The 24,874-nt window shown below is 34.0% G+C and overlaps 1 protein-coding gene across 2 annotated transcripts in view; it reads right to left on the bottom strand.

The window, feature by feature from the left end:
- The window catches only part of LOC134269823 (calmodulin-beta-like), a 41,900-nt gene extending 17,348 nt beyond the window's left edge, over nucleotides 1-24,552 (bottom strand). Inside the window, exons 1-2 of one of the 2 annotated variants that reach the window (XM_062752026.1) lie at nucleotides 24,453-24,552; nucleotides 6,439-6,469 (exon numbers count right to left, since the gene is read on the bottom strand). In XM_062752026.1, coding sequence (XP_062608010.1) covers nucleotides 6,439-6,469; nucleotides 24,453-24,515 — 94 coding nt within the window. In that variant the 5' untranslated portion in view covers nucleotides 24,516-24,552. Of the gene's footprint in view, nucleotides 1-6,438; nucleotides 6,470-14,796; nucleotides 15,004-24,452 lie in introns of those variants that run through there. The other variant, XM_062752025.1, reaches the window with a different exon arrangement.
- Between the last annotated feature and the right edge of the window lie 322 nt (nucleotides 24,553-24,874).

Here is a 24,874-nt window from a genome sequence, read left to right as displayed (position 1 = left end):
TAAAATATTCATCATTGATTCTCAACTTTATAAGAAATGATCATTATAAACACTTCATTAATTATATTTACGCACATCATAGTAAGTCAGTTTAAAAAAAATAGTTTTTAGACGTATAAAATTACTTATCAAAACGGACTTGTTTTAATACATCTAGCTGAGACGCCGCCCGTGTATTAAATACATTTTGATATTAAAATATTATTTAACATTTAGAATAATGCACTCTGAAGTGTCATTGGCGTCGGAAGCTAATTGAAAGGAGGGGGGGGGGGGGCGCTAGGTGTAAAAAAGGTTTTTATACCTTCAAAAAAAAACTACGACGGCGTATTCGTGCCATTTAAACAATGTAGAAATATTTTTTTAAATCGTTTGTACGATTTAATAAATCGTTTGTACGATTTAATAAATCGTTTGTACGATTTAATAAATCGTTTGTACGATTTAATAAATCGTTTGTACGATTTACTAAATCGTTTGTACGATTTAGTAAATCGTTTGTACGATTTAGTAAATCGTTTGTACGATTTAACAAATCGTTTGTATGATTTAATAAATCGTTTGTACGATTTACTAAATCGTTTGTACAATTTAATAAATCGTTTGTACGATTTAATTTAGTAAATCGTACAAACGATTTATTAAATCGTACAAACGATTTATTAAATCGTACAAACGATTTATTAAATCGTACAAACGATTTATTAAATCGTACAAACGATTTATTAAATCATACAAACGATTTGTTAAATCGTACAAACGATTTACTAAATCGTACAAACGATTTACTAAATCGTACAAACGATTTACTAAATCGTACAAACGATTTAATAAAAAAAATTCTACATTGTTAAAATGGCACGAATACGCCGTCGTAAAAAACTGACAAGCAAAAAAAAAAAAAGGAAAGTGTCCATTTCCCAAACATGAAAATCCTATTTCGCGTGGGGGGAGGGGGGTAGGTTCGTTTCCAAACACCACCACTTTTCCCATTCTTAACCTATACTGCGACGTGTCTGTGGAAAGTGGGGAGGGGGGGGGGCTTAACCTACGAAGCGATGTTCAATGTCTATAGTAAGTAAATATTTGAAGAAAAAAAAAGTGGGGGGGGGGGGGGGGTGGGTGGGGGGGTGGGGTGGGGTAAGCCCCCCCCCCCCCCCCCCCCCCCTCGGTTCCGACGCCTATGAGAATAATTAAGCAGAAAAAGAGAAATTATTTTTTTTCCTTTTTCTTTACACTTTTATGCATAGAATTTACAAACTTCTCTGGAAAACTTGTTCTATTTCAATGTGACGCAATATTAGTCAGGTGTATGACGTCACTGATACATCAATGGAAACGTGGATTCAACCTGAATGATAGAGCCAACTTTAATTTAAATATTACGTTTGGAGGCGAAAATGAATTATAATTTGGAAATAAATAAGTTATTTTTTGTTTAATCATTTTCTTTAGTGTATCGATTCTAAATATTTCACTAAGATTCCGATAAAAAGGTGTTTAGCAGATTTACCGATGCCACGGAAGATAACTCTTGCATCGCAAAATTTCATGAAAACTATATATTTTGCCAGAAAACTACTATCAAAAGTGTTTTTCCCACCGATTTTATTTTTTAAACAAAAAGATGAAATATTTCTAGATTTAGTTAAGTGTGAATTATAGTCCTGTTAAAAATGTATTAGAAATTACAGTTCTTTGTTTCTGACCTACATTCAATGGTTTATATAGGGGAATTCAAAAACACAAAACACAAGGATATTTTACTAAATAAGCAATTTTCAAACAAATCTTCAATTACATTATTCCTTTTGGACTATATTGATATTGTTTTTAATAAAATATCAAATATTCCTCACATTCGATGTGCCGCCTATTAATGCAATACTGCCTGGTTTTTCGGTGGACTGCAGTTTTTGCAAAAACCTATGACATCATAAGAGGATGGAAATACCTTAATGAGGATTAATTTGAGATGGTTTGTGAAATCCGTAAGAGGGGTCTCCCCTCTAACTGAATCTTACTTGGGAAAAATGTATGATGGCTTTGTTTTAAAAAAGATGATATTGAGCGGAATATACCCTCAGATTTCTCGGTAAGTTGAAGTAATGTGAAGTATAACTTTTCCAAAGCACATTTCGGGTCCTCAATGATGCAACGAGTTTATTTACATGACAAAAAGTTATAAATAATTGTGTTATAGGACTGCGCCGAAGCGATTGAAGCGAAGCACTTTAAAAAGATAAAAATGACCGTAACGTGATCAACGAGGTCATGTGATATCGTAACAAATATGTTTATATATAGCCTAGGAAACTCTCTATATGAATTGGCTGTATTTAGGTATATAACTTAAAAATTTTAAAGCTATGGGAAGCCTTAACAGTATTGCGAAGTTATGCAGCAACATCCCCTTTTCACTTGTATACGGGGTTTATATCTCTCAGTTGATTTGATACGCAAGAGCATGCTCTTCGTATGAACACTTTCTAAAACGAGGTAAATTATTATCAAACAAGTTGATGAAACAAGAATATAAGCAGTCTCGTTTAAAGTCATTTTTCATATTTTCGATTGTCAATGCAATGACCTTGTCCGCAAATACAAGATTATTTATACTTATTATTAGGCCATTATTTACTCACTGAATTGACGACATATTTTCCATTATTACTCGATCATGACAGAGAACACACGGCGGGTGTAACCCGTCAGCAGGGGATGCTTACTCCTCCATGGAACCTGATCCCACCTCTGATCTTTTAGAGGTCTGTGTTTGCTGTGCCTCTATTTTGAATTTTTTTTTTGTTTAGACTTTTGAGCTTGAATACTCTCCATATATTTTATTCTTACTAATTTAAGGAGCGTGCCACCGTCTCTTCTTAAGGGGGGGGGGGGGGGGGGGGGGGCAGTTTAGATATAACATATTATAAGAAGGGCGATCTATAAATCTATCTAAAAATGGAACTTGTAAACGTACTTGTCATTGGTCATTAGCAAAATTATTTTGTTAAAAATCATTCTGATTGTACAAACAAGGACTCTGAAGTCAATGAAGTTGATATTAAAAAGACACCACAGAGTCTGACACACTGTTGATATTAAAAAGATACTACAGAGTCTGACACATCTGTTTCATATTTGGATATACTACAGCTGTACTTGTCAAAGACGTTAATGCTAACAACAAAGCTTTATGACAAACGACATGACTTTAAAGCAATATGAGCTGCAAGCTTGATATGGGAAAAATTTGTTGCAAATTTGTAATCAACTATTTCAACGACAGAAAAATAGAACATTTATAAGCTTGTTCACATTTTGATGGAAGAGCTTTTTATAAGCTTTAATTGAAGCAAAATTACATTATTGTCGTCCTGTACAATATTGTTTCCTTATATTATGCTATACATTCGATTGTAGAGAAATTTTTCTTCTGAAAAAATTAAAAATTTTATTTTGTTTTAATTGATCATAAAGGTTTAAATTACATACAAATTAATCATAATAACATATTTTAACAGCAAAATAAATTTCCCAAAAATGCAGCTCATATTGCTTTATCTTTTCAATCGTCAACTTCCCTTACTTATATACCTTCATCACCTGCATTCAGGGTTTATATCTCTTAAATATAGTTGATTGGATAAGCAAGAGCAATTTCTTTCCTATGAACAGTTTTTAAAACGAAGTAAACAAGTTGATGAAACAATATCAGCAGTCTCGTTTTCATGTTATTTCCCGATCATGACAAGGAGCACACGGCGAGGGAGACGGGTTGGCAATGGATAGAACGTTCCATCGTTAAAATGATATATTGTCTTCGGACCCGGTTTCTTGTAAAAAAAAAAATAACACGGAACTTGAACTCGGTGCATTTACATGTACTACGATCAAAGCAAGAGAATTCCGAATGTTAAACACGGCGTTTAAATTTGAAGCGAGAAAATACGTTAAGAAAGTAAGTTGGATTTTCGTCTTCATATGGATTTTTTTAGGATAAACGGCAATTTAAGGCATACACCATCTCAAAAAGGTTTGTATTGATTAATTTGATAGTTATTTTCAACGCAACACCTTTTGTATTTTTCAAAATCATTCGAAGCAACACCTTTTGAATTCTTCAAAATCGTTCGGAGCGGATACGCCCCGATTTGCTACATTGCAACTATATGGGACGTATTCTAACTCTGTTGAGGGCTTGTATCGAGACACAGATTATTCTAACTGTCAGCAGGCGATGCTCACTCCTTCATGGCACCTGATCTCACCTCTAATTTTTGGAGGTCCGTGTTTGCTCTGCTCCTATTTTGTATTGTTTAAAGGACTTTTGAGCTTGAATAATACTTTAATTGTTATCTTCATATATTTAATATAACTGTTAGAAAGTACAAGGTTTTTGCTTTTTTCTGCGGATGTGACGTATTTTTAATGAGGATGCTTTGATTCCTATATAGGCCCTCTCGACAAAGTGGAAAGGACTTATATACGAGTACCTATGACAGATCTACAACAAGAAAACATTGATGTAACCATCAATTGTCGCCCGGGAAATAAATAAAGTAAACAATGAAAATGAGTCTTGATCATCAAACCGCTTCGATATGTGTGAAAAGGCATGCGTCTAATTGATGGAGACGATAGTCGCGAATATTTTGAAAACATGTAGTCGGATAAAAATCAATCAAAACGATATCATTTTAAACTTGATCAATTCCTCAAGTAAATGTTGGCTGCATAACATATAAATTGAAGTTAGACACACGCATCACCTATATTTAAAAATGTATTAATTTTCAATTTCAGAATATAAAACACGGAACTCTGCATAGTACGTTTTTATCCGAGAAGTAAAATTCGATGTTCTAAAAAAAAGGGACCTGTCGTTTTTGTCCCCCGCTTGAAAAGTGGGGGATATTAATTTGGGTTTGTCCGTCCGTCCGTCCGTCTGTCCGTCCGTCCGTCTTTCTGTCTGTCTGTAACGCTTTCGTTTCCACACGATATCTCGAGAACCCTTTGAGCTTTTGCAATGAAATTTAGCATAGCAACTCCCTATCGACTAAAGAAGACCCCTATTGATTTTGAGGTCAAAAGGTTAAAGGTCAAGGTCATAAATAAGCAAATTCTGTCTGTTAAAACACTTTCGTTTCCACACGATATCTCTAGAACCATTTGAGCTATTGCAATGAAATTGTGGCCTAATGAAGACCCCTATTGATTTTGAGGTCAAAAGGTCAAAGTTCAAGGTCGTAAATTTATACATTCTGTCTGTGCGTAACACTATCATTTCCGGGCGATATTTCAAGAAGATTTTGAGCTTATGCAATGTAATTTTATACCAAAACTCCCTAGGGCGTCTCTCGCCCCTCTCAAAGTGCCCCGCCCCGTTTGTTTTATTAGTATTTATAGTATTACATGTCGCTGTTTTTAGCGCAGGGGCATGAGGAGAGTTATTGCGTATAAAACAGGTTCTCGGCGGACTTTATGTTCTTATTACATCTATTAGAACTGTTTAATAAAGGCTAAATAAATCAAACACCATGGATTGTGTAAAATTTTGAGAATACCGAACATGAAAACATGAATATATACATGTATGTGACTTCACTTCTGCATATACTTCACACCGCGTATAGCGATTCCGTGGTCTAGTGGTTATGTCTCTCGCTTCAAATGTGAGAGGTCCCGGGATCGATTCACGATCGATCTTTTCTTTCTTTTTCTTTTTTTTAAATACTATTTTTTTTTACTAAATGATAGTATTCAGCATGTGAAATGAAAAATTTATGAGTTTATAAAATCATCATTACAGTGTGATAAATATTCCATATAAAAAAAATCTTCTGTACACATAATAAAGAATAAGCAATCAAATCTTTATATGCATATTGACATACATGTATTTTATTTGCTTCAGTATACATGTATACATTTAATAACTCTACAAATTCAGTCAGGGGGAGCCGACTTTTTCCCTAAGCGGGGGACACGAATTCTCTGAATTAGCTTGTTTCGATAGTAAATGATAAGCAACTTTATATATTATATATGAAAAATGTATATATTTTTACAGATTCACTTTATGGAAATAGATATATTATGTATTTCGTAATTTATAAACGGAAAGAACATTCTGATTAACAATATTTTCAATGTTTAGAAAACCTTTGATTCTAAATAACTACTCCCACCCCAATCCCCATACACCAACACTTAAACTTATATGTATAGAGCAGCCCGGTCCTCCGGGCTGCAATAATAACATTTTGAGAGAATCTGGTATACTGTGAAATCACTAATTTTCATGGGGTTTAATTTTTGTTGTTTTCGAGATATGGAGGTACTAACGTTATTTATTTTCGGCGTCATTGGTTTAATTACCATATACCATTATCTAGATGTCTAACTCCCGGGAAGAAATGGAATATTAATACCTACCGTGCACTTTGTCTTGAGTCAGCTGGTTTAACTGCAAAATATTAATAATTCAATTATTTTTATAAAAAAAAAAGAAAAGAAAAACTGTAGACATTTCACGTATTGAACTGCCATTCAGTTATGGGATTTAAAAACAAGAGGCCCATGGGCCACATCGCTCACCTGAGAAGCTTTGACCATTCTGTTCTTTACCAGATTTCCTCCTTGTAATACAAAAAAAAGAAAAGAAAAACTGTAGACATTTCACGTATTGAACTGCCATTCAGTTATGGGATTTAAAAACAAGAGGCCCATGGGCCACATCGCTCACCTGAGAAGCTTTGACCATTCTGTTCTTTACCAGATTTCCTCCTTGTAATACATAATGCATCCAACCCTACCCCACTGATCATAATTTAGACATTTTGAAATCTACACTACCCCAGGATCCTTCCATGTGCACACAAGTTTCAGCTTTTCTGGCCCAGTGGTTCTTGAGAAGAAGATTTTCAAAGATTTTTCCTATATATTTCTATGTAAAACTTTGATTCCCCATTGTGGCCCCGCCCTTCCCCGGGGGGGGGGTCATGATTTGAACAATTTAGAATCTACACTACCCAAGGATGCTTCCACATAAGTTTCAGCTTTTCTGGCCCAGTGGTTCTTGAGAAGAAGATTTTCAAAGATTTTTCCTATATATTTCTATGTAAAACTTTGATTCCCCATTGTAGCCCCACCCTTCCCCCAGGGGTCATGATTTGAACAATTTAGAATCTACACTACCCCAGAATGCTTCCACATAAGTTTCAGCTTTTCTTGCCCAGTGGTTCTTGAGAAGAAGATTTTCAAAGATTTTTCCTATATATTTTCATGTAAAACTTTGATTCCCCACTGTGGCCCCGCCCTTCCCCCAGGGGTCATGATTTGAACAATTTAGAATCTACTCTATCCCAGGATGCTTCCACATAAGTTTCAGCTTTTCTGGCCTAGTGGTTCTTGAGAAGATTTTTTAATGACCCCACCCTATTTTTGTCTTTTCTTGATTATCTCCCCTTGTGAGGGGACTTGGCCCTTTATTTTAACAATTTAAATTCCCCTTAACCGAAGGATGCTTTGTACCAAGTTTGGTCAAAATTGGCCTAGTGGTTCTTGAGAAGAAGTCGAAAATGTGAAAAGTTTACAGACGGACAGACAGACGGACAGACAGACAGACGGACGGACAGACGGACAAAATGTGATCAGAAAAGCTCACTTGAGCCTTCGGCTCAGGTGAGCTAAAAACAAACTTATTTTGGTATCGATATAATACAAGAGGCCCACGGGCCTTAAAGGTCACCTGAGTATCATGTAACAACTTTCCAACCATTGAATTTGGTTCGTGTTTTGAGCAACAAGAGGCCCACGGGCCTTATAGGTCACCTGAGTATCATGTAACAACTTTCCAACAATTGAATTTGGTTCGTGTTTTAAAGCAGAGGCCATGAAATTCACAATTTTCAAAGAGGCACCATTGCTTATCATAAATATAAACTTAGCATGCTTACTATATTTACTTAATACCCAGAGGTAGATCAGAGTAACAAAGAGAAAATGCACTTCCACTTTAAAACCAGTTGTGCACCCAACCCCAAAGGAACAACTGACCCTGGAGCCACATATTTCAAAATTCTGGAAATTTTATCATAATTTTATTTCATCAAAAATGGTTGATTAAAACCAAAGAGCAGATTCTAAAGCATTAAATTATTTTCAGACTATGTGACCACCCTCCCCCTCCGATACCCCTGACCCATGAGGCATGAAATTATCCATTTTGCTAGAAGCACCTTTCTTCATCATAAATTTATATACATGCATCAAATGCATAATGCCCAGGATGTATTTTCACTATATAATCAAAAGAGCCCCCCCCCCCCATTACACCAAATGGCAAAGCCCCTGACACAGGGCCTTAAAATTCAGAAATTTTGTTGAGGCATTATAACTTTATATTAAGTTAGTTTATTTAATACCCAGAGCAGAGAAGATTTTGAGTGAATTAATGCATTTTCACTATGTAATCAATAGAGCCCCGCCCTAAACCAGAACCCCTGACCCTGGGGCCTTAATATTCATAATTTTGGAAGAGGCACTCTTGTTCATCATAACTACGTACTTAGTTAATTTATTTAATACCCAGGAGCAGAATTAATGCATTTTCACAATATATTCAATAGAGCACCCTAACACCAAAACCCCTGACCCTGGGGTCCCTAGCATTCCTGAATTATCTGCTTTTAATTTGCTGATGTACACTTTCCAATCATTTTCCTCGGAAAGATGGATAACTCTGTAAGAATTCTGCATTTTTTAAACATTCATAAAAAGCTCAATTTTCACCCGATTTGAGAAATGATTGCTGATATGGAATCAGTGCAGTGGGTCATACTTTACACAATGGACATAAAAAACTGACAATTTTTTGACTCCTTAAAAATTATTGGGCATTGCTAGTTTTGGTCTGATTTCAATATAACTTGACACACAAATAGACTACACTACGATACATAATTCTGTGTACGGGTTTTTAATTTCGATGAACGGTGTTGCCGTGGTTACAAAAAATTAAAATTTCTGTGGAATACTTTTCAAATGCTACTCCTCATACAGTTTTGGTCTGATTTCAATATAACTTGGCACACAAATATACTACACTAAGATACATAATGCTGTTTATGGGTTTTTGGTTTCGATGAACGATGTTGTCGTGGTTACTAAAAATAGGAATTTCTGCGGAATACTTTTAAAATGCTTCTCCTCTATATACAGTTTTGGTCCGACTTCAAAATGAAAGAAAAAGTGAGCAAGCTCACATACCCCACGCTCCCCCAAAACTCGAAGTGCTGAAATTGCTGGGAAAAATAAAGGAATCGGAATTTCCTGGGAATATGTACATCTACACACTGTGTCCTAAATGTCTGCCAAGTTTGACGAAATTCTGTGCTGTGGTTTATGAGAAGTTGCGCTGACAATCTGTTCATTTCTATATTCAAGGTATGGCCAAAAATCTAAGTTGAAAAGTACCGAAATTCCCGGAAAAATAATGGAATTGGAATTTCTTAGTTATATGCACATATACACACTGTGTACTAAATCTGAGCAAATTCTGTGCGGTGGTTTAAGAAGAGTCTGCTGACAATCTGTTCATCTCTATATTCAAGGTATGGCAAAAAATCTCTGTTGAAAAGTGCGGAAATTTCCAGGGAAAAAAAGAAATTAAAATTTCCTAGCAATATGCACATCTACACACTGTGTCTTAAATAACAGCAAAGTTTGATGAAATTCTGTGCAGCGGTTTATGAGGAGTTGCGCTGACAAACTGACTAATTACTCTAGACTATTTATAAATATTGCTTTTTGAAAGTTTTATGTCCCAACTACTACTTTTCTCTTCCTTTATTGCAAGTACAAAGCAGAAGAGCTACAGTCTCGACAGAGACTTCTGGTTGATTTTATATTATAGTAATTGGAAAAAGTAAAAAAATTTCTAAGTTAAGCCAATTATTCAATAAAAATATGCTACTGAAAGATAACGGAAAGGCCGCTGAATTGTATCTGCCATTCAGTCGACTGAATGGTAACTGAAAGATCAAGGAAAACCTATAGGATGGATCTTTTAAGTGACCAATCAGTGGGCATTTAGTTACCAATCTGTCGACTGAATGGTGTAATTTAATGCTGTGGGCCCTCTCATAGCCTTGTGTACGTATAATCTTGCAAATTAAGCTGAAGTGTTCATTATGTATGAGTAAAAATAAATATATCTTTTATTTAATTTTCGAAGAATTTGTTTACAAAACAATGATTTTTAACAAGATTTATTGCAACTTTTACACGGATCTACAACTTCATAATTGCTTGTTTTCCTGTAGACACACAGAGTACATGTAAATGAAAATGATACCAAACAACTTTAATTTTGGCTACCATAATTATTAGTTGGCCGAAATTTGTAAATCAATGCAAAAGTAAACATTATAAAGTAGATTAACTGAACTAAAAAGGCGTGGAACATTGTAATTAATCCTATCGTTGCGCACGAAATTACATCGTCTGACTCCAGTTTTTCTAATGTACGAAAGCATGTCAATAAATTTCCGCATTTCACATTTTTGGCAGTTATTGATTTTTTTGATGCTTTTGCAATATAATACTCATAGTGTGTATGAGCACGTTAGTCACATATGTTTCTGAGAATGTATTATTCTGCCTGCTGATTTCTAAAGAGAGATGAGAATATGTTTTGTACATTTTAATTATAAACTGCAAATGCATTAATTGTTACACTATTACCTTTGTCATCAGAAAAAAAATTAATGCAATATATTTTCTGTACTTAATTTAATCGATAAGCATTGATTTGACAGCTTTAAAAAAATGACTTAGTTTCCTCAAGCTTACCTTTACAGTCTGAGCATATTGTTATTAAAAAATCCCTGCCCATTGTGTCGTTTTCAATAATTAATTAAGAGAATTATTATCTATCTAGCTTAATTATATTCGAATTTAGGTATGCATGAATTTCGTTATCATTTCAAGTTTTCACTGATAAGCAGATGGAAGCCATATTTGTAGAATTCTCCAAAGGAAAATCCTAATGATAGTGTTAAATTTGATAAAATAAATTCGTACAAAGAAATTGATCTTGATTAATATTTCAGGGAAATATCAGTTTCGAAACCAAACTATGTATTCTTCATAGTGATACGTGTACAGTCACAGAATAATATACTTGTACATGTTTTGCATTTTGTCAAAGGAATAGGTTGCTCCAGACACAAAGTAATTTTTAGAGTTATTTTTACCAGAAATATTTTTTAACTCTTCCATATGTCAATTAGCAATACAAGACACGGTTAGACACCTGTAAGAAATGGATAATGCGTTTAGTGTGTAGAGTGACATTCTTACTTAGCTATAGAGCTGTAGTAGGTTGCATTGTTTGATTACGATTTTAAGACATATCGGGGAATTGCCCTACTAAACTTTTTTTATGAATTTTTATTTTTTTAGCTTCAATCAATGCAATTTTCCAAATATTACTAGTAATTGACATACTGCAAAATTACCTTTTTGTTGGTACATGTATTTTTGCAGATCGGCATTCTATTTCTGAAAGCCATTTTCTTTTTCATGAACTCCATTAATCATGTTAATTATTTGATCAGGTAAGGAATCACTACCAAGGTAACTGATACATTTTATGTTTGTAAATAAGTCCCAAGGTGAGGTGCAGAAAGAGAACTAGGGTATACTTTTTATGATGCCAAATATCTTTACATCTTTCATTGTAATCAAAAACAGATTTAGCCATCGTTAGCGTCAGCCCATATCCCCCACGAAAACTAAAGCGCATGAATTGTCTTGTTTCTGTGAATTTTATGCATCATGGAAACCACATGTTTTGTATTTGTCTCGGGGTTTTTCCCTCTTTACAGTTATACATGTAGATTATTACATACTCATCAGCACAATGCAAACTTATTGAGAACCTTTTAAAGTATTATTTAAAAGAAAAAAGTAAGTTTTTATTTTTGTTATGTTAAACGTAAGGTAGAATATCAGTTAATTATTTTGCAATCATCTATTTGAGTTCTATATCCGTCGTCTATAAATTCGTCTTTCGCTTGCAACGCAACATTACAATATTTTATCAAGCTTTCACGAGGTGAATCTTGATGATTAAATTTTATTAATTAATTTAACATTTTTGTTTCTTCTCAAGAACTTGTTCAATTTAAAGCAATCTTTTCACAAAACATCCTATGAGTACTTGAATTAAATTTAATTCCACCGGACAAGACGATATACTATACACAGAGTCTGACACATCTGTTTCATATTTTACTTGGAAAAAAATTAATGGTATCCTAACGATAAAGTTCTATGATAAACGCGCTGACATCAACTTTAAAATCTTCAAATTCCCTTATGCGGCATTGTACCCTAATCACCTGCAAAAAAGGGGTAATGTCTCTCAAATGATTCGATAAAAGTATTCTGTACTTATCAACACTTCTGAAACAAGACATAGATTTGAGAAACATGTTCATCAATAAATAATATAAAACAGCACTAGTTAAAGTAATCATTTTTCAAGTTCTATGGTCGATACAATGACGCTGTCAAGAAATACTTTGTAGATCTTAAGGCTATATTGCTGAATTCATTCTAATTGTTAAGCTGTTATTAACAAACTAAATTGTCTGCGGTAGTTTCCGTTTTTTCCTGACATTGACAAGGAGCGTACGGTGGTTGCGAGTCTGACCGTTTAACAGAGAAATGCTCACTCCTCGACGGCACCTGATCCCACCTCTGATGTTTTAGGTGTTTGCTCTGCGTCTGATTTGTATTGTTAGAATGAACTCATAAGCTTGAAAATTGTTCATTATCTCCATAGTTCATCACAAATATGATTTATGTTCGACATATGAAAATAAAATTAAATCTCTACAAAAAATGCAGAATTACCCTAACAGTCACATCAATATTCCTGCACTCCACTTCTGTGAAAATGCAAATCTGGTCAAGTCATTTCTTAATATCAGTGTTGTGTTTGGGACTACAATTGTGATCACAGTTTACCTCCTACATAAAAGAAATTCTTTTGAGAAAGGATTCTTCTCTGGTTTCTTACTAGTTGAAATATTCAAGGAATATTTACCTTTATGTCTCTAATAGGTCATATTTTTTTTTCCTCATTACAATAGTACAATTTTAGATAGAAATGGGAAACTGAGTTCTAAATCCAGAAGGGACGATGTATTTGGCAGAATGGCGGCGAATGAAAATTCTGCCTCTCTATATTACTCTAGAACAATGAATTTAGCTATAATTTTTCACCATGAAAGACTTGGGAGAAATTTTCAAATGCAAGTTAAATACACGTATTAATGAAAAGGGACTAAAGTTTTTAAATATAAAAAATAATTATAAATTTTCCCACACTGCAACTGTTTTAAAAACTTCCAATCCAAGTACAGATTTGGGCCAACAATACGTAAAAGTTTTTTAAATAAACGGTCAAATCATTCTGAGGTTTTTGCTATCATTTTTATATAACTACTTTACCATTTGTGAAAATAAGATAAAATGAAATACATGTATATGCAGCATATAAAAATAACTAATATATCCTAAATAGTAAGAATTTAAAAGAAATAGAATAAAAACGGATTAGCCAATGTCAATTCTAGTTAAATTATTTTTGTAAATTTGGTAATATTATCTTATAGACCCTATATTGTAACCTCTTTTTATGCAAAAAAGAAAACATTTAATCTATTGAAGTAGATGTAAGCATTGAACATTCGCAACAGTATTTTTTGTTCTTAGTGTCCAGGGAAAAGATCATGAACTGACCTGACCGTATCTCTAATATAAAACGGTCAAATTTAATTTGGGACCATCACTTAGTGATATTGTATTCTTGAATCTATAGAAGTTACATTAAATTTTTAAAAATACAGACAATATGAGAAGAAACCCTCCGAAGGGATACTTAACACAAACAAAACATCAATGCATGGATTGATATATATGTCTTGACTAATTTTGACATGAAAAATAAACCCCTGAAATATGAAGAAATCATAAGTTTTCTCTTTTGCTAAAATATGTAACGAATTGAAATATAAATATATGAAATCGTTACCGATTTCTGAAAAAAAAAGTGTGTTTTATTTGTCTGTATTCTCTAAATGGCTGTAATGCGACAATTGCAAAAATGATTGCCCTTAGGGCAAAGGATTTTGCTACATTCAAGTATTGTAGTTCTCAATTACAATGAAAGCTCAGACAAGGTTAAACCGTTTGATCCATGTACCTTTTATTTCATCATTATATCCTACTTATTTCTCATTTAAATATTTCGAAAACTAATTTCTAAATCGATTTTCCTAAATAATTATGATGAAATGTATGTAAATTTGTTTTCATTTACAAAAAGACGTATGATAACAGTAGTATTTCAAAACGAATCATCTTAATTTAGGAAGTTTTACCTTAGGGCAAGGGATTTTGCTACATTCAAGTACTGTAGTTCTCAATTACAATGTAACAGCTCAGACAAGGATAAACCGTTTGATCCATTTACCTTTTATTTCATCGTTATATCCTATTTATTATTAAATGACTGTAATGCGACAATTGCAAAAATGATTCATGGTAAAATTATTGTACTCCCTTCCCCAGTTCGGTCTCTATATGCATATATAAACTTGCATGGTTTACTATGTCTTTGTCTCAATTAATTTCCATTTAACGTTCTACAATAAAACCTAGTCTTGGCAATTGATATATAGTTTACGGCATCTTTCAATATTTATATGCAAGGCCTACCTTCGATGATTCCATCGGATTCTCTTTCGCAAAATCCGAATGCATTTTTCGTAAAACTTCTTCAACCGTGGACATATTGTCACAATACAGTATTAAATGAACGTCTTTTTGTTGTGCAGTGGTTGTTTACAAAAATTACATCCCCGAGCTTCACCTGCTAATTAATGAATACAATGCTGTACATTCACCCTTTACAAATCGTCATATATTGGCGCACATTGACGCTTTTCCTACTGCACGTTCCCTTTCACCCACTTGTATTTCCTGAGAGTTGAGAGAATGTGACATGTAATTGTCTCCTCTCCAGGACTTTCGAGTCCTAGGCTTATACACATCATATCTATATAGTAATAGCAAACAAATTTAAATTTTTAAAATTTTGTACATTGTAATCCGTTGTAAAAAAAAAATAATACTGCAATACAGTGAAAGTATTTTCATGTATATGTAAAAGTTTACTTTTATCAATGTCTGGGAGAACTATACTTTCAAATAACTCTTAGAAAAAATTTTATCACTCACTGAGGAAAATTTGAGCTCAAAATAACCTGACAATTTATTCACATAATAGAGAGAACGAGAAAGCCAATCACAACAATAAAAAAAATGTTCGACTTGTATGAAAAAAGAATGCCATAGGAACAGTCAACATCTTAGGCTTATTATGAACAGCTGTTTTCTCGCCTTAACGCTCTATTGCTCCCTCATGACAGAGAAGAGTACACCATTACTGAATTTGAAACATGAATATTATATTTTCACTATAGTCTAAAGCAATATTCTTGTTCAAAACGAATCCTACGCTAGTGCATCTTCCAAAAATTATATTAATTTTAAGTGATATTTACACAATAGTAAATTTCTTTCCTATACACACTATATAGTTGAACTTCAAAACACTCTTTTCGATGGCCGATAACAGCCGCCAAATCACAGCTAGCTAGTATATATATGTAAAATTCAACAATTTAGCACAAACATAATACACAAAAACTATGATAGTAAATGCACATGTACAAATTGTCCAATTTTCAAAGTACATAATGCACAGAAACTTAAGTTGCTTTTTGAGCAGGAAAATTGTCCAATTGACAATTTCTTACAGAAGACCTTCTGTTGCCCCACCCTGACACCGGGAGTCATGACTTGAACAAACATGATCTTTATATCTTTTGCAAATGTATATAATTATACATTGTTAAATCTTACTCATGTGACATTATATTACTTTTTTATGTCATATAAATATATCTGTTTATTATTACTATTCTATTATGAATATCATTATTATCATGTGACATTGTGTATATACGTGTATTATAATTCACTTTCTAAGTTGTTTATCTTTGCTAATTTAATGTAATGTAATTTAATATAATGTTGTTGTAATTAGAAGGCCCTGAGGAAGAATAGTGTGTCACACTAATCAGGCCACCTTCTCTAAATAAAGTATTATTATTATTATTATCATTATTATTATTATTATCTACACTACCTGAAGATGTTTTCATATTATTTTCATCTTTTCCGACGCAGTGGTTCTTGAGAAACTTTTTCAAATATGTCACCAAATTTTCTTAATTATCTCGCCTTGAAAGAGGACATGGCCCTTCATTTAAACAAACTTGAACCCGGTCACCTAAGAATGCCTTGTGGCAAGTTTGGTTGAAATTGGCCGAGTGTTTCTTGAGAAGAAGTTGAAAATGTGAAAAGTTTACAGACGGACAACAGACAAAATGTGATCAGAAAAGCTTATTTGAGCTTTCAGATCAGGTGTGCTGAATACTGTCAATAATTTAGCATTAAATTATACTAAAATAACGTATTAATTCATGAATACTTCTAAGCATGAATAGAAGTGTTTTCTTCATACAACTCGAATCTTTAAAAAGAATGTGTTGCACGCCTGACCACAGATCTTTGTGTCTTTATTTTCCCAAATAAAATCTGAAAATCATATAATGATAATAGTTTTTTTTATGAGAGAGCAAAATTTCAAAATATCACAAAAGGGTGTTGCACTCCTGAGAATTTTAGCATCAATTTTAGGCAAAACTATTTTGTTTATTGAGATATCAAAGCGATATATGGCGTGTGTTTCGACATGATCTAAATACATATGCTGAGGCATAGAAATCTATGTTCATTGCCCGTATTTTTAGTGTGGTTGATAAATAAACGTTTGGTCATTTTTTTTTATTATAATTCACCCTTATGCTAAATGCAGTTAGGGGAGATGTTAACTTACACTCCCAGTCACGTCTAGTCAAAAGGATTTATTTGTCTTCCATTCAATTTTATTTATATTATCTGGCAGTCAAACAGGACTCAAGGTTTTGATTGTAGGTTCTAGAAAACATCCAAGAAGTTCTGATTAACCTGATTTACTATTTCTGGATTTTTCGTTGCACTAGACAAAGTAATGTGAAAAATTATGAGGATAACGCACAGTATTTAAGCTCAAAAGTTCTAAGAACAATACAGATTTGGAGCAAAGCAATCACGGACCTCCAAAACACCAGAAGTGGGATCAGGTGCCATAGAGGATTGAGCATCCACTGCCGACCGGTCACACCTGCTTCCACTGCTTCTTGTCATAATCGGGGAATAACGCAAAAAACACCGACAAATCAGAGTGTAAATAGACTTAATTATAAATTATATTTGCTGCCATGGTCATTGTATCGACTATAGAACTTTAAAATAATGACTTTAAACGATACCCATATTCTTGTTTCATCAAATTGTTTACATGACTTATATGTAATGACCTCTTGTTAGGCTACCAGTGAACCGAAATTAGATAAACAAATATTAGATATCAGATAAAGAAATATTGATAAGATAAGCAAGTTTTTATGCTTTAAAAAACCTCTGTTTAAAATATGTGTGTTGGTGGGGGTTCTACAGGTACCATTCCTTTTTCGAGCATTTCGTCAATTTAAAGGAGCACATTCTCTTTGATCAAAGAGGGTATTTGTTGACCCTCACCCAGATGTATACTATGAAGTCATAGTCCCAACCCCAGAAGACTCAATGGAAGCAATTAAGGCCAGGATGGAGATGCTGGCAGCTACCCAGTCCTGCAGGAGACCTTCAAGAACGGTTCACGGTACTGATAAGTAGACAGTGCGCTTGCTTCGTGATCGGGAGGTCGTGACTAACCTACATGTTAGTCGATAAAAATGGGTAGCAAGAGTTCCTTCACTATGCGCTCTGCACTTTGAAGCGAACGTTGCGGGTCCTTCGGATGAGACCTTAAAAACCGAGGTCCCGTGTCACGGCAGGCGTTGGCACATTGAAGATTCCTCACTGCTCAATGGCTCTGAGTGCCAAGTAAAGGTCAAAATTTGAAGCCTTTCACCTGGCTGGTGACGTCTTAACATGACTGAAACATTCAAATAACACTTAAAACAACATATTATGAATCAAGATCTAGAACAGTCCATGAATGGGAGGAAGGATGGAAGCAAAGACAGGTTGCCCAGGGTCACGTAACACCATCAGTTCGGACATGTAGCCTTAACAATCCTTATGAGACGCACGGCCATCCTGGAGCCACCAGACTCCTTTAGCCCCAAGGATTTTTCTAATCACCACAAATGCTGCTCATGCTCTAAGACAGAGCATTGCTATGAAAGTGGGAATGGAAGAAACACTCATTTTTCACTTGTACAACGTTAGAGGGGTGCACACTGCAGACCCACAAGTTGGAGACGATAACCTTTGAAAGAACATCAATATCGCGCCTTCGCATCTCTCCTTGATCTCATGGAAGAATGAGTGGAAGAAGAACCTGATGAAAGAAACAAGAGGCCCAAGAGCCTTAACGGTAACCAGCGTACAGCAATTGAGAAGATTCATAAACTGATAAATTAAGCTTTGTTGCCAAAAGACAAGAAAAATAGCATGATTAGGATAAAAAATAGATGGTCTAGTATCTATCTCTCCGCCATTTCTCATTATCAGCATGAAACTATTAACATTTAAATATCTACTGCATTAATTAACCCACTGTTTACCTCTCATCTTGGCCTATATTGGCCTTTGAAACACATTGATTGATTCTATATTGTTTAACGTTCCTCTCGAGAAGTTTTCACTCATAAGAAGACACAACCACTTGCTGGTGGAGAGCTGCAAATTTTCTCCAAGTCTAAAAAGCAGTTTCTGTTAGTGTTTAGAGCTTCCTTAATGGACTTTGAGATTCAATACTGTTCGTTATCTCCATATCCTTCTTCGTGCCAGCACCTACTGCGACACGGGACCTCGGTTTATAAGGTCTTATTCGAAGGACCGGTCTCCACGTCCCACAGTGGGATTCTTATCCTGGGACGTAAAAATCGACTCCTTACTTACTCGAGAGCTCTAGCACTAAACTAGGTCAAGCTCTAACCACTGGGACTTAACGATCTCTCTGGAGAATGCATATTTTGTTGCGTATAATTCATCGTGGACGTTTGAGAGGATATAATTCTAAGTTGTGACACGATCGCAGTGTATTTCATATTAATTATATTTGTTTTAATAATGATAAATAAAAAAATTGGCATTGATTTTTAAAATATATAAAATAAATACATTCCTTATACTAGTAATTCATAATGGAATATTGGAATTAGATTTTTAAGTAAAATTATCCTTGGTCGGGAAGCTAGTCTACAAACCTCCTGTCGTCCTTTTTCCCTTTACACTGTAATTGTTATATTCACACAAAGTCGGTACTGGGTTTGTGTTATTCTCTTTAGAGAAGTGGACAGGCTTTCGCCTACATCCACTTTTCTTCGCAGGCCTTCATGTTGTTATTCTGGAAACGGTATAATTGTAGAACCGGAGACGGTCTACACTTTAAATTAACATTTAGTCTGAAGTATGGTAGGTCTGCCATCCACAGAATGTCTCGAACACAAAGCATGCTAGTGATCAGTATAATTACTTGGCCTGATTTTTTTCCGAGGTTCCACTTTAATCCGCTTGCGAAGTGTCCGATTTCTGGTTCCGAAAGGGAACACATACTAGTATATCGATTGACCATCTTTCCATTTTGTCCACCATAATATAATATGGATATTTCCTGACGTCAACAACCTACAGCAATACAGTGGTAATCATAATGTTTTTTTTTATCTGACATGACTAGTTCGGCGTCCTTGTTTACAAAATGTTGCCCAAGTTCAGGTTCCTAGACGAGATCTCTTTGGACACACTATTAAAATCCCGACGGAATAAGGGGAAAAAATACTAGTAATGGTTCCGGTGTTTGCGTTTTTCTTTTCCTCACAAAAAGGAATGTTTAAGTTCGAACTTTTAACGAACAAATGTTTCAAAAAGGTTCAAAGGAAACTCGAGTTGTGTCTCACTGTTAAAGAAGCTGGAGTGGCAATTGAGTACGATGGCCGATAACAGCCGCCATTTCATAACTTAATTTACTGTCTTCTGTACATGTAAAATTTAATAATTTAGCGTAGACACAACACACAAAAAACTATGATGTTGGTAAATGTACGTTGTTGTTGGTAAATGTACATTACAAGTTGACAAATTCTCCAAGTACATAATGCACAGAGACTTTTGTTGCTTTTCGTGCATAGAAACTGTCAAATTGACAAAAATGACAGTTTATTACAAAAGGCCTCTGCTTAACATATTAATGTTTATTTTGAACTTTAATATAAGAAAGATAATATGAAACATTGACGGACGAGTCGTATCGACGTAGGAATGGAAATGACCATTGTTAATTGACAATACGTCGTCGATATATCTAAATGTCAAGTTGAAGGCCACAGCAAGTGTTTTCTTTTTTTCATGCATCATGCATTTTCACTATATATAAATATTAGAACCCCGCCCTGACCCAGGGGCCCTGAAATTCACAAATCTCAAAGAAGCATTCTTCCTCCTCACAACTAAGTACATAGTTCATTGGTTTAATACCCAGGCGAAAAAAAGATCTTTAAAGAATTTATGCATTTTCACTAAATAATCAATAAAGCCCCACTTTAACACCAGAACTCCCAACCCAGGGGCCATGAAATTCAAATTCACAATTTTGGAGGAAGCAGCCTTATTCAACATAACTATGTACTTGGTTAGTTTATTTAATACTCAGGAGTAGAGAGGATGATTTTGAAAAAAAAATCATTTTCAATAAATAATCTTTATAGCCCCGCCCTAGCACTTCAACCCCTTACCCTGGGGCCATGAAATTCACGATTTTCGAAGAGGCAGCCTTATTCAACATGATTAAGCACTTGGTTAGTTTATTTAATGTCCACAAGCAAAAAAAGACGAATTTCAAAGAATTTATGCTTTTTCACTATTGAATCTTTATAGCCCCGCCCTAAGACTAGAACCCCTGACCCTGAGGCCATGAGATTCACAATTTTGGAAGAGGCAGCCATATTCAACTTAACTATGCACTTGGTTAGTTTATTTAATGCCTAGGAGCAGAAAAGAAGAATTTCAAAGAAATAATGCATTTTCAAATATATAATCTATTAAGCCTCGCCCTAGCACTAGAACCCCTGAACCTGGGGCCATGAATTTCACAATTTTGGTAGAGGACTCAATGCTGATTACATTCATACCAACAGTTTGACTATTTGATGAAGATTTTAAAGATTGCACTAATTTTAATGGTTTTGGCCCCAAGGAAGAATTTTTTTTTAAAGAAAATTGCATTAATTTTAAGAAGAATGAAAATGTTCAAATGTTAACGCCCCACGCACCAACAGGGGGGCTTGAAAAGTGGAGGGTATATAGAAATTCACATTTCCCCTTCACCCATAGATGTTTTGTTTCACAAATTTTATTTTTAATTTTTTATTCGAGCGGTTTCATTATATGTTTAATGAATATATAGAAGCTGATAAATTTGCAAATATTGACACATTACCGTAAAACAATATATATCAACACATGAACATAATGGGACGATGGACTCAAGTACGGATATTAATATAGGTGAAAAAATTAAAAAATGGAAGTAGTCATTGTTAATTGTAAATCTTAATTTCAAATCAATGTAAAATGTTTTTTTTCACAATTTGTTAGTTGTAACTATCCATGCGTAATTTGACAATTGTAAAAATGTAAATGCGTCGATATATATAAATGTCGAGTTGAAGGTCGCAGCAAGTGTTTTCGTCTTAAGTTTTCCATTGAAGATTTTTGGCACTTTCTGCTTCATATGAATACAAAAATATAAAGAAAGGCTGATGAAATGTTTAATAAATCAATTTCATGTCGGTTTGTAAATAATAATGCAATTGGTACCAAAACTTGAAATTTTCAGTGGAACATTTTTTTATATTTTCAATCAGAAACTCAAGCATCTTTTTCTTGTCAACTTCAGAGTAAAACAATCAAGAAATGTGTTCAAATCAGAATGTTTCATTAAATATTTGAAACAGCTTTCAACAAGAATTGCAATTACCGCCTGATTTTTTTTTTGCCTTTGGATTAAATCTCATTTTTCATGTTAAACCTGTATACATGTATTGTGTAGACCGTATATACCGTCACAAAAAGCTTTAGTCTTGCACATAACTTTTGATTTAGTGGAGCTATGACTTTCATATTTCACATGTGAATTCTTTGTGGCAAGTCCTTTCATTGGATACCAACAACTTTGACCTTGAAATTTTCACTTTTATCTGATTCTGACTTTAACCTTGGCTTTAACATTTGAATGGTAAGGCTTAGTGCTTTCATACTTCACATACGTAATCTTTGTGAGAAGACCTTTTATTGGATACCAAGAAATTTGACCTTGACTTTGGAGTTTTTACCTTCTTTTAAAAAACAAACTTTGACCATAACTTTGGAAGGGTTAGGGCTAGGGCTTTCATTCTTCAATTATTAAATCCTTGTGACAAGACCTTTCATTGGATCTTTGACATTTGACCTTTTTTAAAAACTTTAACCTTGACCACAACTTTTGAACGGTTAGGGTTAGGGCTAGGGCTTTTGTACTTCACATATGTAATACTTGTGACAAGATCTTTCTTTAGCAACAGGGGAGCTATCTTTACTATTGAAAATTAATATGAAGGAAATGTAGGATTAAATGCAAAAAACTTGGTATGGAAAGAAATTGACATTGAAAAAAAAAACTGCCCCCCCCCCCTCCCGAAATAAGATTTTTGAGTTTGGTCAATTGTCCTTTTTTATTTTTATTTTTTTTTTTACGCTTGTCAACTTTTTCAGGTGAGTTTAATGAAAAAATTTTTTCCTCCTGTTTTACTTTTTGATCTGCACATATTTTGGGTTTCCCCCCCACTTTCAAAATCGATGCTATGTGCCTGTGGTACACTAAGGATGAAACACATTGATTCCATGTCAGCCTTCTATTGTGTTTATGATACTTATAAGAGAAATATTTTATGTTCAAATGAGTGAAACAAAGAAAAACATAAAGAAGTTGATCTTATCCCATGGAAAGTTACATCATCAATATATCGTCTTTTGTTTCCAACAACAATAAATCGCAGGTCAATATTCGCCTTTATCAAGAATTAAAGCTCTAGGACTAAACCTTCCTTTTAATTCATTAATACATCTTGTAACTCACCAGTAATGACAATTATACAGGTCTGTTTATATAAATGAAAAGAACTCCATGTAATGGTGAAGCTATGCTGTACCCATGATTATAAGAAAACATAAATAACACACTGTATGAGTGTTCCGGTATGTTCTGATCCTATCTTAACAAATGCATGACAAAGGAATGTACGCCATTCAATTTTTTGACACTGTTTAATACTACTGAATTAATAATTTCAATATTTTCCGAACGGAGAAATGAGGTTCCTTTTCAGATTTTGTTTGCTGTTGAGGAATAATTATTGTCTCAGTACTCCATTGTTATGAATAAAGCATAGGAGAAAGCAGTTCATGCTAAGAAAAATAAACTAGTTCTCTGTAGGTATTTCTGACTATTAGAGTTCAGTCATACATGTAAACTTTTACCCTTTCAACGTTTCGCTAACCGGAATATGAACTTCTAAACGTTTAACGTTCAACTTTTGTACCAGTTGATGAAAATCGTGCAACTGTTTCGAATTTGAATTGAAATATAATTTAAAAGAATAGCACTTAACTTTAAAAATTTTCATGCATGAATTTTTTATCTAAAGTGCAAAATTCTTTTTTTTTTCAATGCAAAACAAATTTAATTCTACGAAAAAGTTGTGAAAAACGGAGAAAGGCGTTTTTAAAAATAATAAATGAATATACACACACATTGAAAATCGAGAAGGAGCGAAAAATAAATGATATACCACAAACTTCTCTCTTTTCTATCAAATTGTTTGATTCAAATAAAATCAAAATGTATTCTTACTGTCAACAATGAATATACTGTGTAGAGGTAAATACATGATTGACAACATTATTTTGCCTTTAATTTAACCCACTTAGAATTTACAGACATGATATATTATAGTTAATCTTTCATTTCATGACGAAGTCATGTTTAAAGATAACAGTTTTGCAACTATGGTATCCCATCTTTATATTTTGATTGTTACAGCTTTACATGTTATTAAATCATAAGAAGAAACCTTCTTTAAACTGGACTTGAAAAAGGTAATTATCATAGTCTACCTTTAAATCTTGTAAGTAACATTAATACAGCCAGGAATACTCACAAAGGCTTCCGGGATGACATGTTTTGAATTGATGCCATTTATGGTAAAATGGGCTCCTTCCATTATTACGAGATAAAATATGAAATCCAAATGATTCACGTTTCCGAAGTCGGAAAAAGTTGGATTCGGTGCACCATGGGTCTGAGATCTACATCAGAGTCGGTCATTCGGCTGATTGTTTGTGAGGCCCTCAGCTGGCAGTCTTTACACAACAAAACACGGAATCCAATCATTCTCGTCAATGTTATTATTATCAGCAATTCACTTTCACTTAATCCAACGCTATGGTTCTGGGAAGGTTAATTAATTGAGCCAGATGGGACAGAAAGTGTGCAAGGTGGCATGTTAAAGGAATATTTTCTAATATACTACAACTATAAAGAGGAAATATTGTATTTTTTCAGGCGCTTCAAGACAGAGTC

The sequence above is a fragment of the Saccostrea cucullata genome, unplaced genomic scaffold, assembly GCF_032062105.1.
Source record: "Saccostrea cucullata isolate Sc308-1 unplaced genomic scaffold, CSIRO_AGI_Scuc_v1 ctg3232, whole genome shotgun sequence".
NCBI lineage: Eukaryota > Metazoa > Mollusca > Bivalvia > Ostreida > Ostreidae > Saccostrea > Saccostrea cuccullata.
The sequence above is the reverse complement of the archived record's forward strand: the minus strand, read 5'-3'. Positions and strand labels throughout refer to the sequence as shown.